This window comes from Eucyclogobius newberryi, unplaced genomic scaffold, assembly GCF_026437365.1.
Source record: "Eucyclogobius newberryi isolate DKJ021-1_F unplaced genomic scaffold, fEucNew1.0.hap1 SCAF_9, whole genome shotgun sequence".
Taxonomy (NCBI): Eukaryota; Metazoa; Chordata; class Actinopteri; order Gobiiformes; family Gobiidae; genus Eucyclogobius; species Eucyclogobius newberryi.
Window position 1 is genome coordinate 11352112 of NW_027316532.1, and position 18604 is coordinate 11370715.

General features: G+C 48.5%; 1 protein-coding gene across 1 annotated transcript in view; it reads right to left on the reverse strand.

Annotated features, from left to right (window-relative positions):
* The window catches only part of LOC140353794 (carboxyl-terminal PDZ ligand of neuronal nitric oxide synthase protein-like), a 161020-nt gene that overhangs the window by 41037 nt on the left and 101379 nt on the right, over positions 1-18604 (reverse strand). The window contains exon 8 of the mRNA XM_072438537.1: positions 5838-6005. Coding sequence (XP_072294638.1) covers positions 5838-6005 — 168 coding nt within the window. The remainder of the gene's footprint in view (positions 1-5837; positions 6006-18604) is intronic.

Genomic DNA, 18604 nt, shown 5'->3' on the forward strand with positions numbered 1-18604 from the left:
ATCCCGGGGCTGATGGGAGTTTGGACGGGAGCCAGGACTTAAGGCCCCTGACAGAGATTTAGAGGGAAACTACAAGCCTGAAGAGCCTCAGGAGCAACACACACACACACACGCACGCACGCACACACACACACACACACACACACACACACACAAACACGCACGCGCACACACACAAGCACACACACCTACCTACACACACACACACCTACCTAATATGATGACTTTGACTGAATATGTTCACCGTCAGTCAGGGTCCTTTCCCTCAAATGTTTGATTTTTTTTTATTTCTTTTCTTTTATTCAATCATCACCTTCAGTTTCATCAGGTAATCCAAGATGTCAGATGCCCTGGTGTTTACGTGCACTTTGTTTTGTCTGTTTCTGTGTAAATCATGTGTGAAGAGCTCTAACCATCAGAACCACCACTCCCCTCAGGCCACTCCCCTCAGGCAGGAGGCCGCTCCCCTCAGGCAGGAGGCCACTCCCCTCAGGCAGGAGGCCACTCCCCTCAGGTGGAGGCCGCTCCCCTCAGGCAGGAGGCCACTCCCCTCAGGCAGGAGGCTACGGTCCATCAGGACCAGAACCTCCCGCCACAAGAACAGTTTCTCATGAAAAACACTTGCCACTTTTACAATATTTCCAATACTATTCACGCACTGTTCACTTTCTCCACTATTTCCGACCATCTGTAAATGATTGTGTAAGTATCTGTGTACAAACCGAGATCAAGCATATTTTTACTTTATTTTATTAGTAAATTCTTAATTTATGCACTGCATATTTCCTTCCAACAAGGTTCTTTTCTGCTCTTCTCATCCTGGAACACAGCTCCTGCTAAACATCTTCATCTTCTCTTCCTTTTTTGCGCATTTTGGCCAAAACGTCTCATTTTGCATATTCATTGGTCCCAGGAGCCTCATCTTCACTGTGTCCACCTTCTCTCCACTTTTAGCACAACTTGAGCAAACACTTGTGAAATTACCTCCTGCTCTGAGTATTCAGCTGGATTCAAGATGCGTCTGACGTACAGAATATCTGCATTAACTTCATTGTAAAATCTTCTTTCTGGATAAATGTAGGGCACTGATTAAAGGGCTAAAAAAAATTGAATCATCTAGTTTTACACTTCGTATGAATGCAACTACTGCTGCTGCTGCTTTCTTTTCTTTTTTCAATATTCTTTTATATGTTTATATTGTAAAAAATGCTGCAATTTCGATTGAAGAATATATATTTAAATATAAAACCGGAAAATCAAGTCTTGAAACTAAAATCCCATTTATATATTTCCAATCTCCTTTGGTATTCAAATGCCCAAAGACACAAACACACCCTTAGGTCACTGTGGCCCTCCCACACGGAAGCATCTCCAGAGCAGTGACCGGTGAACCAGCTGTGACCAGAGAAAATGTTCTTATGGAGACAGTCACAGCAGTTTCACAGCTGATCTGAAGGGCCCGGCCCGGGGCCCTTTGAAGTTAGCTACGGGAGATAAGTGTGTGATCTGAGAGCAAGTTCACTCTGAGGAGGAGGAGCAGGAGGTTCACTCTGAGGAGGAGGAGCAGGAGGTTCACTCTGAGGAGGAGGAGCAGGAGGTTCACTCTGAGGAGGAGGAGCAGGAGGTTCACTCTGAGGAGGAGGAGCAGGTGGTTCACTCTGAGGAGGAGGAGCAGGATGTTCACTCTGAGGAGGAGGAGCAGGAGGTTCACTCTGAGGAGGAGGAGCAGGAGGTTCACTCTGAGGAGCAGGAGGTTCACTTTGAGGAAGAGCAGGTGGTTCACTCTGAGGAGGAGGAGGAGCAGGAGGTTCACTCTGAGGAGGAGGAGCAGGAGGTTCACTCTGAGGAGGAGGAGCAGGAGGTTCACTCTGAGGAGGAGGAGCAGGAGGTTCACTCTGAGGAGGATTGGGTCATTGTTCCTCACACAGATCTTCAGTGTCATTGTTCCTCACACAGATCTTCAGTGTGTCATTGTTCCTCACACAGATCTTCAGTGTGTCATTGTTCCTCACACAGATCTTCAGTGTGTCATTATTCCTCACACAGATCTTCAGTGTGTCATTGTTCCTCACACAGATCTTCAGTGTGTCATTGTTCCTCACACAGATCTTCAGTGTGTCATTGTTCCTCACACAGATCTTCAGCGTGTCATTGTTCCTCACACAGATCTTCAGCGTGTCATTGTTCCTCACACAGATCTTCAGTGTGTCATTGTTCCTCACACAGATCTTCAGTGTGTCATTGTTCCTCACACAGATCTTCAGTGTGTCATTGTTCCTCACACAGATCTGAAGTGTGTCATTGTTCCTCACACAGATCTTCAGCGTGTCATTGTTCCTCACACAGATCTTCAGCGTGTCATTGTTCCTCACACAGATCTTCAGTGTGTCATTGTTCCTCACACAGATCTTCAGTGTGTCATTGTTCCTCACACAGATCTTCAGTGTGTCATTGTTCCTCACACAGATCTGAAGTACATTAGTTTTCTCTGCTCGAGGCCAATGACCTGACCCTTCTCAAACACACATCTTTTCCAGGACCACGGGTTTCGTCTTTCCACATGGTTGCTTCAGAAACACTCACTGCATCAGTCGCGTTTAAATACTGAAAGACGAAAGTTTAAATTTTGAAAACCTGACGCTTTTAGCACAACTTAAACATAAAGTTCCTCACCAAAAACCCAGTGTGTTTTTTCTCCCCTTCGTTTCACTGTCAATTGTTTGAGGCTAAATTCTAAGGTGTGTTAAACATCTTCATTCCTCTCAGAAGCATTGGAATGGAACCACAATCATCCATGTTACATTAGGTACAAATGCATCCCACCTCAAACGAACGAACACATTTCATCTGATTTGAATTCAGGAAATGTAACTGTAAAGTTAGAAATGTCGCCTGTAAATCACATTAGGACAAACAAAAAGGGTGTAGAGGAGGAAACAAGGAGGGAAAAGAAGGAAACAAGGAGGAAGAGAAGGAAATGAGGAAGATAGGAACCAAGGAAGAAGAGAAGGAAACAAGGAGAAAGAGAAGGAAACAAGGAGGAAGAGAAGACGGAAACAAGGAGGAAATGAGGAAGATAAGGAAACAAGGAGGAAGAGGAAGAAATAAGGAGGAAGAGAAGGAAACAAAGAGGCAGAGAAGAAAATGAGGAGGAAAAGAAGAGGAAGAGGAGGAAACTTTGAGGAAAAGTTGAGAATAAGAGTAAGAAACTAGAAGGAAAGGAGGAAGAAGACAGGAAAACGAGGAGGCAAGTGAAAGAAACAGCAGGAAACAGTCACCAGGAAGAGACAGGAAACTGCAAATGAAGAGGAAGGATGTTTTGTTGTGTCACTTCTCCGCACGTACAGATCGTCAGGGTGATTGACGACGCGCTGTGGCCGTTTGAAACGCTCTGAGCGTCATCATCGTGGGGAAGATGGAAAGAGGAAACGAGCAGGAAGAGAAGGAAAACGTGAGAAGAAAACGAGCAGGAAGAGAAGGAAAACGTGAGAAGGAAACGAACAGGAAGAGAAGGAAATCGTGAGAAGGAAAAAAGCAGGAAGAGAAGGAAATCGTGAGAAGGAAACAAGCAGGAAGAGAAGGAAACGAGCAGGAAGAGAAGGAAACAAGCAGGAAGAGAAGGAAAACATGAGAAGGAACGAACAGGAAGAGAAGCAAATTGTGAGAAGGAAACGAGCAGGAAGAGAAGGAAACGAGCAGGAAGAGAAGGAAAACGTGAGAAGGAAACGGGCAGGAAGAGAAGGAAAACGTGAGAAGGAAACGAGCAGGAAGAGAAGCAAATCGTGAGAAGGAAACGAGCAGGAAGAGAAGGAAAACGTGAGAAGGAAACAAGCAGGAAGAAAAGGAAACAGGAAGCGTACCACATCGTCACCCACTGCTCCTGACTCTCCCTGTGGGTGTCCTGACTCTCCCTGTGGGTGTCCTGACTCTCCCTGTGGGTGTCCTGACTCTCCCTGTGGGTGAGTCAATGTGTGAAGGGCACATTTAGGGCCCAACACAGAACAAAGGACACATAAAGCAGAGAGAACAGCGGCTCTCGTTACTTTAGAGACGACTGCAGCCACTTTCACTGATAAAGTGTCCTTCATTTCAATAGAGTCCTCTCCCTGCTGCAGCTCGGAGCGCTCACTTCCCCTTTCTCTCCTTTCTCCTCCCCTCTGTCTTTTTCTCTCCTCCGTTTCTCTCCATTCCCCAGCTCTCATCATCCTCATCTCCTCTTTCCACCTCCCCCTCTTTCCTCTTCCCCCTCTCATCTGCGTTACAAATCTCCTTCTGTGGAAATGGCTTATTTGGCTGCCGTGTGATAAGAAAAGCTTTTGAAGTGCTCTTGTAAACTATGGACAGCAGAGATGAGGCTCAATGATGTGTGAAGGAAACAAAGATGTACCTCTTACGAGAGCTCGGGCAAAGGAGGAAGAGGGGGAAAACGTGAGAAGAAAACGAGCAGGAAGAGGAGGAAACGAGCAGGAAGAGAAGGAAAACGTGAGAAGGAAACGAGCAGGAAGAGAAGGAAACGAGCAGGAAGCGAAGGAAACGAACAGGAAGAGAAGGAAACGAGTAGGAAGAGAAGGAAACGAGTAGGAAGAGAAAAATTTGAAGTAAATGAGGAGGAAGATATGAAACAATAAAAGAAGAGGAAAAAAAAGGATACAAGGAGGAAAAGAAGGAAACAAGGAGAGAATTGAAGGAAACAGCAGGAATAAGTGCAGTGATAGTATCATGATTGTGGCGTGCAGTCTGTGCCTCTGCAGTGATAGTATCATGATTGTGGCGTGCAGTCTGTGCCTCTGCAGTGATAGTATCATGATTGTGGCGTGCAGTCTGTGCCTCTGCAGTGATAGTATCATGATTGTGGCGTGCAGTCTGTGAGTCTGCAGTGATAGTATCATGATTGTGGCGTGCAGTCTGTGCCTCTGCAGCGATAGTATCATGATTGTGGCGTGCAGTCTGTGCCTCTGCAGTGATAGTATCATGATTGTGGCGTGCAGTCTGTGAGTCTGCAGTGATAGTATCATGATTGTGGCGTGCAGTCTGTGAGTCTGCAGTGGTAGTATCATGATTGTGGCGTGCAGTCTGAGTCTGCAGTGATAGTATCATGATTGTGGCGTGCAGTCTGTGAGTCTGCAGTGATAGTATCATGATTGTGGCGTGCAGTCTGTGCCTCTGCAGTGATAGTATCATGATTGTGGCGTGCAGTCTGTGCCTCTGTAGTGATAGTATCATGATTGTGGCGTGCAGTCTGTGAGTCTGCAGTGATAGTATCATGATTGTGGCGTGCAGTCTGTGAGTCTGCAGTGGTAGTATCATGATTGTGGCGTGCAGTCTGTGAGTCTGCAGTGATAGTATCATGTTTGTGGTGTGCAGTCTGTGAGTCTGCAGTGATAGTATCATGATTGTGGCGTGCAGTCTGTGAGTCTGCAGTGATAGTATCATGATTGTGGCGTGCAGTCTGTGAGTCTGCAGTGATAGTATCATGTTTGTGGCGTGCAGTCTGTGAGTCTGCAGTGATAGTATCATGATTGTGGCGTGCAGTCTGTGAGTCTGCAGTGATAGTATCATGATTGTGGCGGCAGTCTGTGAGTCTGCAGTGATAGTATCATGATTGTGGCGTGCAGTCTGTGAGTCTGCAGTGATAGTATCATGATTGTGGCGTGCAGTCTGTAAGTCTGCAGTGATAGTATCATGATTGTAGCGTGCAGTCTGTGAGTCTGCAGTGATAGTATCATGATTGTGGCGTGCAGTCTGTGAGTCTGCAGTGATAGTATCATGATTGTGGCGTGCAGTCTGTGAGTCTGCAGTGATAGTATCATGATTGTGGGGTGCAGTCTGAGTCTCACCTGAGCCACAGCCACGTGCGTCTGCTGCTGCTGCTGCTGGAGCTGCTGCTGGAGGAGCTGCATGTGGTGGTGCACTGACAGGTTCACTGACAGGGGCGCGTCTGGAGGGGCTGCGCCTGACGGAGGGAGCAGCATCCTGGGACTAGAGAGCAGCAGCGAGGCCTCATCCTGCAAACACAAAGGGTCATTAGAGGTCATCAGAGGTCATCATGTGGTCCACAGTTACAGAGGGAACAAGGGAGACCTTTGGAACCAGACTCAGTTCATTCACTAAGACCGGGACATTGCACATTACACTGACCTTAAAGAGAAAGATGTTTTGTACCGGGTCATAGCACCAGAAAAGGCTCCGAGCAAATTTAACATTCAAAGAAAACGGCACTACTTTGACACGACCATCATAAAAGTTCTGTAAATTAATTCACATCCAACTCTCTCTCTGAATCAAATCATCTTTAACTTAACAACATATAAACAAACACAATGAAAGACGGAAACAAGACCAGAGAAAAACAGTAGACAAACAGCAAATAATGAAGTAAAAAAGAGAAAATCAAAGCACACTAAACCCATACTACAAATGTCCAGTATAATGTTGGTCCAGGCCTTGATTGTTGGTGTATTTTTCTGTATTTTTCAATACATTTTGTGAGGGCCCTTTTTGCAGCAGCCACGAGGAGGCTCCAGAGACAAGTGTATCACCATGTGACCAAACCTGACGCTGGTGGCTCCATCTCTCGCACTCTTCAGTCCTCTGTGTTTTGCATCCTCCTTCAGAGACCCTCTGCTTCTCCTGGTTCTGAGCATGTGTTTTTCTCCAGTCACCAAGTGTCGCTGGGAAAGAGAACTCATGTCTCAGTTTTCTCCTCCTGAGCTCCTCACAGATGTGGAGGAACTTTTGCCTTTGTTGAAGAACCTCGTATGGAAGATCTGGAGCAAAGAAGACGTGCTTGCCTTTGTGCTGGAGGTCTCCTTTAACCTTGCAGGTCTCCTTTAAGCCTGGAGGTCTCCTTTAACCCTGCAGGTCTCCTTTAACCCTGGAGGTCTCCTTTAACCCTGGAGGTCTCCTTTAACCCTGGAGGTCTCCTTTAAGCCTTGTAGCCTTAAAGACACGTTCCTTCACACGATTGTCAAGAAACCTCATTATCAGGCCTCGTGGTTCATCGGTGATGTGCTCTTTAGATTGTGATGTGAGGGGCTTCATTTAATCTTCTCCAAAAAGCGTCTCCGGGGTCTGTGGTTCTCCGCTTCGGGTTTGTTAGCCATGTTAGCCATGTTAGCCTTATTATCTTCGTTAGCTTGTGATGCGGGCTGCTTTCCAATGGGACCGTGGGCCGTCAGCTTTGTTTGCTTTGGTCCCGTAGAGGTACAGAGTGGTTCCTGGAGGAGGGGCTGAAACAGGGAAGGCCGACTCATCCTGGTGAGTGGCCCCCGTCCGTCTGTTATTCAGAGGGGACAGATAGACACTGTTCTCTAGCTGAAGACTGCCAGAATCAATCAAAAAAACACTTTGGGCACATTTATGAGTCACCAATAGCACTGTAAGAAGGTTAGAAGCTCTGAAAAGGACATTACTTGATCAAATAAAAACATTGATATCTGCAGGTTCCAAACATGTGGAGGCAGCCTCCACATGTCGCGTCAAATTCTCTTTAGCCTCACACGGGGCCAGAACATTGCTGGATCGTCCAGAGTCCGCTCGGTGAACAGAGGACGCCGCTGCTGAAGCAGAGTCTGAACCCGTCTGGACCGTCCAGACAGAAGAGTGACACTACCGTGAGTGTTTTAACATCTCTGTCTGACCCCTGTTGACCCGGCTGGTCCCGGATGCGCACGAGTAAAATAAATCAATGAATAACTCAAGGGGAACATTTCTACTGTCGACAATCAACTGCATTTTTGTTTAAGCCCACCCTAATAGTTGTCACAACTTCAGCCAGCCAATCAGAGGGCAGACTCTGCCACTCTCTCCTGCTCTGCATCACATTCACCTGCCCCGCCCATGGGCCCGCCCCACCCATGGACCCGCCCCCCCCATGGGCCCGCCCCGCCCATGGGCCCGCCCCGCCCATGGGCCCGCCCCGCCTCAGTATATGGACCGGTCCATTTCCCTCAGTTCTTTGCCACATTGTCTAGTGTGTTTCCGTAGCTTCCAGCACCTGTCATCCTGATTCTGATCCTGCCTGTTTGTGTATTGACCTGCCCTTTTGGACTTTGGACCTTTGAACCTGCTCCTTCTGGATTTGCTTGCTACGCGAGTTACGACCTTGTTTGACCTCTGCTGGTAATTAAAACCTTATTTCTACACCCGAACTGTTTCCTGTGTTGTGCTATTGGGTTCTTGCCTGCCGTTTTGTGACACCTGACAGGGGCAGTACGTTTTGTGACACCTGACAGGGGCAGTACGTTTTGTGACACCTGACAGGGGCAGTACGTTTTGTGACACCTGACAGGGGCAGTACGTTTTGTGACACCTGACAGGGGCAGTACGTTTTGTGACACCTGACAGGGGCAGTACGTTTTGTGTCAAACATCATTTCTCACCATTGACGCTAAAATGCAGAATTCTGTGATGTCATCAGCATAACCTCTATTCACCTTTCTCCAGACGCCCTCCCCGCTGTAGATCATTCTAGTAATGATTGTGTACGCGCTATTTGTGCCCGACCAGAAGCCGACGGTATGCACTCTGATAAGTAGTCCTGCTTTGACAGCCGCCGTACCACGTAATCCTTCGTCCCGTTGTATAGGATTACGACCTCTAGAGAAGATTTGTTCTGCACAGTTTCCTCCTCACAGTCTGTAATGTATATTCTCTGAGCCATTACACTGTGGACAACAGTTAGACACCATCTTCCCTGCGAAACATCACTAACCCACTGAGTCTCATTTGAAAGGGGAGTTCTCAAATCGATTGTAATTCCAAAAGGATCTGATTTCGTGTGGTTTAATAAACAAACATTTGGTGTCACGAGGGTGAACGACGGCTGCTCCAGAGCTCAGCGATGGCTCGGTTCTTTTCCTCTCGAGACAAAATGTTTCACTTAAGTCAATAAAGTGGCCACATATGCAGCGTGAGAAGAGAAGTCACGAATGAAACATGCTGCTGACACATGGATGCCCTCCCACAAGACATGGATGCCCTCCCACAAGCTGAAGAGAAGCTGGAGGGTGTGAGATCATGTGGGTCGGCGCCAGCAGAGGACAAGCTTCTGGTGCTGGGGATAGAACACTAACGCGTGTGAACACCAGGCCCTGCACGCCTGTTTATTCAGCCAGTCAAACTGTGCAGGGCCATGAAGGTCCATAACAACAGCCAACGTGAAAATGACAATTTATAAAGGTCTTTATAAGGACGACTTGAAAGAGAGATCTTAGAGTTCACAGCAACACATCAGTAGGACTGGTGTAAAGATGCTTTAAGAGACCCCACAGCCCCACGGCCCCACAGCCCCACGACCCCCAGACCCACAGTCCCACTGCCCACAAGAGAAGAACTCTCCTACACCTTGAGCTGTTATTGAGACATGTAAACGCTTTAAGACGCCGGTAAGAAACGTTGCTCTCTCCACAAACGTCTGCAAGCGCCTGATTTCATGCAACCTGTGCCACCTGTGCGACCTGTGGGACCTGTGCCACCTGTGTAACCTGTGCCGCCTGTGGGACCCGTGGGACCTGTGCCACCTGTGGAACCTTTGCCGCCTGTGGGACCTGTGCCACCGTTGCCGCCTGTGCCGCCTGTGCCACCCTTTGTGACTCCAGTGTTTCTCATGTCTGGTCATACATACACCAGGCTCATGTAGGCGAGGTGCATTGCCCAAGGACACAACAACAACAACCACTTCAATCATATATTTGACCACTCGCCCCACCTCAGCGTCTCATGAAGCGTTCCTCGGCGTGACCCGAAACCGCCGCTGCCCTTGAGCAAAGCATGACTTTAGACCCACAGCACGCCGCGTTAGAGTGTGAACCATGTGGAGGTGATTCAGAGGCGGGGCCAAGGGCAACGGACACCCATTCAGCACCCACCCAGAATACAAATGTCCCACCGGCTCCTTTTGGTTCATTCTGTGAGAGTCTGTTAATTAAATCCATTATCACGGCCTGAGATGGAGCGGGGAACTCCTCCTGACCACACGTACTGCCACTGACCACACGTACTGCCACTGACCACACGTACTGCCACTGACCACGCGTACGGCCACTGACCACACGTACGGCCACTGACCACACGTACGGCCACTGACCACACGTACGGCCACTGACCCCACATACTGCCACTGACCACACGTACTGCCACTGACCACACGTACTGCCACTGACCACACGCCTCTGGAACTAGATAAGAGGGATTTGATTTGAACACGGGCTCTTAGCAATTATGAAATGAAACCAGGAGCTAATGGTTTCTGCAGCGTTTGGGATGAATGATGCTTATGCCTCTCAGAAAAGAGGCTGTGGGTTCAATGCCTGATCTACTCTGTTCACCTGCTGATGTCATGAGGTGCTCTCACTGTCATCTGGTTCTTTCTAACACTCAAACACATAAACACTAGAGCTGTCAGTCAATTCAAATAAATAAGTACAAACTGATTCACTTTTGGAATATGATTTATCACAATTAATCATATTGTACACACTGTTAATGTTTTCCTTGTGTAGAAACAAAGAAAATGACAGTTGTATCAAGCATTTCCCTGAGTATTGTGTTAGTATTGTGACGACACCATTTTCACTCGCGCCTGTGCCAAAGAATAACCCGTACCATAAACTGCATCACTCATGAGCCAAACAAGCTAGAAATATTGTACAAGCTGGAAATTAGGGCTGGGAAACGATTACAATTTTTAACCGCGATTAATCGCATTATTTCCCTAATTAATTACGATTAATAGCATTTTTCCGTGCAAAATTCAAAATGAATTCAAAAGAAGTGTAAAGTGCATCAGCATTTTTATTCAGTAGCAGTTAAATAAAATATGCAGTATGCACCACAATCATTAAAGATGAACAGGCCACTTCAGAGGTAACGTCAAACATTGTAATCTCATTAAACATTAGACACTCCAAACACATTTTAGGAGCAGCAGAACCAGTCTAGTACCCAACGTCCCTAAACCAGAAAACACTTCAGTACAGTTTGTACATTCTTAGAACTTAAAGCGCCATAAAATTAGTTGTGCAAACAAACACTTAACCAGTTCAATACAAATAAATACATTGTGTATATTTTAACTTAAACAATGTTATCAAACACAAAACTAAAGCTTATTGCCACTGCAGGGCATCGAAAAGAACCAGAAAAGTTTGTAGATTCCTAAAACTGGGTGTTTTTTTACTCCTCTGCACTAAGCCAGTTGCTAAGGCACCAGATTATTCACGTTTTCAGATGATAAAGACGCCGGGCCCTTCTCGCGGATCTCCCCAGCTACAGCCTCACGCGGGCCCCCGTCGGGACCTGCTCACACGGGCCCCCGGCGGGTTGCCTCGGCTGGCGCCTATAGCCGCTGACTTTGTAAAGTTAATAAACCAAAGCAAACATTAAACTCCATTTACACCACGAGAAAAGCCGCACAGCACAACTCCTCCACTGAGCATGTGCAGGACGACTCCACTCCACTGAGCATGTGCAGGACGACTCCACTCCACTGAGCATGTGCAGGACGACTCTCCTCCACTGAGCATGTGCAGGACGCCTCTCCTCCACTGAGCATGTGCAGGACGACTCAACTCCACTGAGCATGTGCAGGACGACTCGAGGACGACTCTCCTCCACTGAGCATGTGCAGGACGACTCGACTCCACTGAGCATGTGCAGGATGACTCTCCTCCACTGAGCATGTGCAGGACGCCTCTCCTCCACTGAGCATGTGCAGGACGCCTCTCCTCCACTGAGCATGTGCAGGACGCCTCTCCTCCACTGAGCATGTGCAGGACGCCTCTCCTCCACTGAGCATGTGCAGGACGCCTCTCCTCCACTGAGCATGTGCAGGACGCCTCTCCTCCACTGAGCATGTGCAGGACGCCTCTCCTCCACTGAGCATGTGCAGGACGCCTCTCCTCCACTGAGCATGTGCAGGACGACTCTCCTCCACTGAGCATGTGCAGGACCACTCGACTCCACTGAGCATGTGTAGGACGACTTGGACGCACGTCTGCTGCTGAGTGTATTCTACGGACATGAGTCCGGGGCGTCGAGAACGCGCGTCCGGTGCGTTTGTCTTTCTAATGTACACGCGCTCAAATTCTGCCGCGGGCACGATTCGTCCGCAGCGGTTTGTACGAGGCTTTAGAACTGGTGCGGACCAGGGGAATCCGACCTGCGTTAAGGCGCGTTAAAATAAGTGATAGCGTTAAATAAGTGATGAGTTAACGCGATAACTTGCCCAGCCCTAGTTGAAATATTGTACAAACAGTGAGTTTGATCATGTTCAGTTAAGTGTTAAACATTTCACACTAATAAATACTAAAACACACTTAAATATTAGTAGTTTCTTTGATATTACTATGTTGTCATCTACAAAGTCTGATAAAGATGATGTTTTTCATAAAATGTACATTAAGAAATATTCAAACAAATCATCTTTTAAATGAATATGATTTTTGTAAAGAAACTCATTTAAATATTTAAATGTGCTGCTGAACATCTGGCACCAGCGTCTTCTGCAGCGTGATCATTATAACGACACTATGCAAAGTAAAATCCCACTCATTATGTGAGAAGAATGTGAAAACGAGCAGCGGTATTTATGTCCAGAGCCATGAAGACGGTGAAGCAGCAGCAGGGGTCAGACACAGAGATGAGGTCAGAGAGAGAGAGACGAGGTCAGACACAGAGACGAGGTCAGACACAGAGATGAGGTCAGACAGAGAGAGACGAGGTCAGACACAGAGACGAGGTCAGACAGAGAGATGAGGTCAGACAGAGAGATGAGGTCAGACACAGAGATGAGGTCAGACACAGAGACGAGGTCAGACAGAGAGAGACGAGGCCAGACAGAGAGATGAGGTCAGACAGAGAGATGAGGTCAGACACAGAGACGAGGTCAGACAGAGAGAGACGAGGTCAGACAGAGAGACGAGGTCAGACACAGAGACGAGGTCAGACACAGAGACGAGGTCAGACACAGAGACGAGGTCAGACAGAGAGATGAGGTCAGACACAGAGACGAGGTCAGACACAGAGATGAGGTCAGACAGAGAGAGACGAGGTCAGACACAGAGACGAGGTCAGACAGACAGAGACGAGGTCAGACACAGAGACGAGGTCAGACAGAGAGACGAGGTCAGACACAGAGATGAGGTCAGACAGAGAGAGACGAGGTCAGACACAGAGACGAGGTCAGACAGAGAGATGAGGTCAGACAGAGAGATGAGGTCAGACACAGAGACGAGGTCAGACAGAGAGATGAGGTCAGACAGAGAGATGAGGTCAGACACAGAGATGAGGTCAGACAGAGAGAGACGAGGTAAGACGCAGAGACGAGGTCAGACAGAGAGATGAGGTCAGACACAGAGACGAGGTCAGACACAGAGACGAGGTCAGACAGAGAGATGAGGTCAGACACAGAGACGAGGTCAGACAGAGAGATGAGGTCAGACACAGAGACGAGGTCAGACAGAGAGAGACGAGGTCAGACACAGAGACGAGGTCAGACAGAGAGATGAGGTCAGACACAGAGATGAGGTCAGACAGAGAGAGACGAGGTCAGACACAGAGACGAGGTCAGACAGAGAGATGAGGTCAGACACAGAGATGAGGTCAGACAGAGAGAGACGAGGTCAGACACAGAGACGAGGTCAGACAGAGAGATGAGGTCAGACACAGAGATGAGGTCAGACACAGAGACGAGGTCAGACACAGAGATGAGGTCAGACAGAGAGATGAGGTCAGACACAGAGATGAGGTCAGACAGAGAGAGACGAGGTCAGACACAGAGACGAGGTCAGACACAGAGATGAGGTCAGACACAGAGATGAGGTCAGACAGAGAGAGACGAGGGCAGACAGAGAGGGACGAGGTCAGACACAGAGTCGAGGTCAGACACAGAGACGAGGTCAGACACAGAGCTGAGGTTAGACACAGAGACGAGGTCAGACAGAGAGATGAGGTCAGACACAGAGACGAGGTCAGACAGAGAGATGAGGTCAGACACAGAGACGAGGTCAGACACAGAGACGAGGTCAGACACAGAGCTGAGGTTAGACACAGAGACGAGGTCAGACAGAGAGATGAGGTCAGACACAGAGATGAGGTCAGACAGAGAGATGAGGTCAGACACAGAGATGAGGTCAGACAGAGAGATGAGGTCAGACACAGAAATGAGGTCAGACAGAGAGATGAGGTCAGACACAGAGATGAGGTCAGACAGAGAGATGAGGTCAGACACAGAGATGAGGTCAGACAGAGAGATGAGGTCAGACACAGAGATTAGGTCAGACAGAGAGATGAGGTCAGACACAGAGAGGAGGTCAGACACAGAGATGAGATTAGACACAAAGACGAGGTCACAAAGAAGCACCAACGCAACTGAAATATGAACCTTGCACTCGCATTTGCTCATGGACAGTCATTTATATTGTTTATGATGCACATTATCTCACAGGTTTTAATCAGTCTGACTGGACTGTCCTGTGTCCAGACTTACATGTGTCCAGACTGAAATATGTCCAGACTGTCATGTGTCCAGACTTACATGTGTCCAGACTTACATGTGTCCAGACTTACATGTGTCCAGACTGTCCTGTGTCCAGACTGACATGTGTCCAGACTGACATGTGTCCAGACTGTCCTGTGTCCAGACTGACATATGTCCAAACTGTCATGTGTCCAGACTGACATGTGTCCAGACTTACATGTGTCCAGACTTACATGTGTCCAGACTGTCATGTGTCCAGACTTACATGTGTCCAGACTGACATATGTCCAGACTGTCATGTGTCCAGACTGACATGTGTCCAGACTTACATGTGTCCAGACTTACATGTGTCCAGACTGTCCTGTGTCCAGACTGACATGTGTCCAGACTGACAAGTGTCCAGAGTGACATGTGTCCAGACTGTCCTGTGTCCAGACTGACATGTGTCCAGACTGTCATGTGTCCAGACTGACATGTGTCCAGACTGACATGTGTCCAGACTGACATGTGTCCAGACTGACAAGTGTCCAAACTGACATGTGTCCAGACTGGCATGTGTCCAGACTGTCATGTGTCCAGACAGTCATGTGTCCAGACTGACATGTGTCCAGACTGACATGTGTCCAGACTGTCCTGTGTCCAGACTGACATGTGTCCAGACTGACATGTGTCCAGACTGGCATGTGTCCAGAATGTCATGTGTCCAGACTGACATGTGTCCAAACTGACATGTGTCCAGACTGACATATGTCCAGACTGTCATGTGTCCAGACTGACATGTGTCCAGACTTACATGTGTCCAGACTTACATGTGTCCAGACTGTCATGTGTCCAGACTGTCCTGTGTCCAGACTGACATGTGTCCAGACTGACATGTGTCCAGAGTGACATGTGTCCAGACTGTCCTGTGTCCAGACTGACATGTGTCCAGACTGTCATGTGTCCAGACTGTCATGTGTCCAGACTGACATGTGTCCAGACTGACATGTGTCCAGAATGTCATGTGTCCAGACTGACATGTGTCCAGACTGGCATGTGTCCAGACTGGCATGTGTCCAGACTGTCCTGTGTCCAGACTGTCCTGTGTCCAGACTGACATGTGTCCAGACTGACATGTGTCCAGACTGTCCTGTGTCCAAACTGACATGTGTCCAGACTGGCATGTGTCCAGACTGTCATGTGTCCAGACAGTCATGTGTCCAAACTGACATGTGTCCAGACTGTCATGTGTCCAGACTGTCCTGTGTCCAGACTGACATGTGTCCAGACTTACATGTGTCCAGACTTACATGTGTCCAGACTGTCATGTGTCCAGACTGACATGTGTCCAGACTGACATGTGTCCAGACTGACATGTGTCCAGAGTGACATGTGTCCAGACTGTCCTGTGTCCAGACTGTCATGTGTCCAGACTGTCATGTGTCCAGACTGACATGTGTCCGGACTGGCATGTGTCCAGAATGTCATGTGTCCAGACTGACATGTGTCCAGACTGTCATGTGTCCAGACTGACATGTGTCCAGACTGACATGTGTCCAGACTGGCCTGTGTCCAGACTGTCCTGTGTCCAGACTGTCATGTGTCCAGACTGACATGTGTCCAGACTGACATGTGTCCAGACTGACATGTGTCCAGACTGTCATGTGTCCAGACAGTAATGTGTCCAAACTGACATGTGTCCAGACAGTCATGTGTCCAAACTGACATGTGTCCAGACTGTCCTGTGTCCAGACTGTCCTGTGTCCAGACTGGCATGTGTCCAGAATGTCATGTGTCCAGACTGACATGTGTCCAAACTGACATGTGTCCAGACTGGCATGTGTCCAGACTGTCATGTGTCCAGACAGACATGTGTCCAGACTGACATGTGTCCAGACTGTCACGTGTCCAGACTGACATGTGTCCAGACTTACATGTGTCCAGACTGACATGTGTCCAGACTGTCATGTGTCCAGACTGTCCTGTGTCCAGACTGACATGTGTCCAGAGTGACATGTGTCCAGACTGTCCTGTGTCCAGACTGACATGTGTCCAGACTGTCATGTGTCCAGACTGTCCTGTGTCCACACTGACATGTGTCCAGACTTACATGTGTCCAGACTTACATGTGTCCAGACTGTCATGTGTCCAGACTGTCCTGTGTCCAGACTGACATGTGTCCAGACTGACATGTGTCCAGAGTGACATGTGTCCAGACTGTCCTGTGTCCAGACTGTCATGTGTCCAGACTGTCATGTGTCCAGACTGACATGTGTCCGGACTGGCATGTGTCCAGAATGTCATGTGTCCAGACTGACATGTGTCCAGACTGTCATGTGTCCAGACTGACATGTGTCCAGACTGACATGTGTCCAGACTGGCCTGTGTCCAGACTGTCCTGTGTCCAGACTGTCATGTGTCCAGACTGACATGTGTCCAGACTGACATGTGTCCAGACTGACATGTGTCCAGACTGTCATGTGTCCAGACAGTAATGTGTCCAAACTGACATGTGTCCAGACAGTCATGTGTCCAAACTGACATGTGTCCAGACTGTCCTGTGTCCAGACTGTCCTGTGTCCAGACTGGCATGTGTCCAGAATGTCATGTGTCCAGACTGACATGTGTCCAAACTGACATGTGTCCAGACTGGCATGTGTCCAGACTGTCATGTGTCCAGACAGACATGTGTCCAGACTGACATGTGTCCAGACTGTCATGTGTCCAGACTGACATGTGTCCAGACTTACATGTGTCCAGACTGACATGTGTCCAGACTGTCATGTGTCCAGACTGTCCTGTGTCCAGACTGACATGTGTCCAGAGTGACATGTGTCCAGACTGTCCTGTGTCAAGACTGACATGTGTCCAGACTGTCATGTGTCCAGACTGTCATGTGTCCAGACTGACATGTGTCCAGACTGACATGTGTCCAGACTGGCATGTGTCCAGAATGTCATGTGTCCAGACTGGCATGTGTCCAGACTGTCCTGTGTCCAGACTGTCCTGTGTCCAGACTGTCCTGTGTCCAGATTGACATGTGTCCAGACTGACATGTGTCCAGACTGTCCTGTGTCCGGACTGACATGTGTCCAGACTGACATGTGTCCAGACTATCCTGTGTCCAGACTGACATGTGTCCAGACTGTCCTGTGTCCAGACTGACATGTGTCCAAACTGTCATGTGTCCAGACTGACATGTGTCCAGACTGTCCTGTGTCCAGACTGACATGTGTCCAGACTGTCATGTGTCCAGACAGTCATGTGTCCAGACTGACATGTGTCCAGACTGACATGTGTCCAGACTGTCCTGTGTCCAGACTGACATGTGTCCAGACTGACATGTGTCCAGACTGGCATGTGTCCAGAATGTCATGTGTCCAGACTGACATGTGTCCAAACTGACATGTGTCCAGACTGACATATGTCCAGACTGTCATGTGTCCAGACTGACATGTGTCCAGACTTACATGTGTCCAGACTTACATGTGTCCAGACTGTCATGTGTCCAGACTGTCCTGTGTCCAGACTGACATGTGTCCAGACTGACATGTGTCCAGAGTGACATGTGTCCAGACTGTCCTGTGTCCAGACTGTCCTGTGTCCAGACTGACATGTGTCCAGACTGACATGTGTCCAGACTGTCATGTGTCCAGACTGTCATGTGTCCAGACTGACATGTGTCCAGACTGACATGTGTCCAGACTGGCATGTGTCCAGAATGTCATGTGTCCAGACTGACATGTGTCCAGACTGGCATGTGTCCAGACTGGCATGTGTCCAGACTGTCCTGTGTAAAGACTGACATGTGTCCAGACTGTCCTGTGTCCAGACTGTCCTGTGTCCAGACTGACATGTGTCCAGACTGTCCTGTGTCCAGACTGACATGTGTCCAGACTGACATGTGTCCAGACTGTCCTGTCTCCAAACTGACATGTGTCCAGACTGACATGTGTCCAGACTGTCATGTGTCCAGACTGACATGTGTCCAGACTTACATGTGTCCAGACTTACATGTGTCCAGACTGTCATGTGTCCAGACTGTCCTGTGTCCAGACTGACATGTGTCCAGACTGACATGTGTCCAGAGTGACATGTGTCCAGACTGTCCTGTGTCCAGACTGTCATGTGTCCAGACTGTCATGT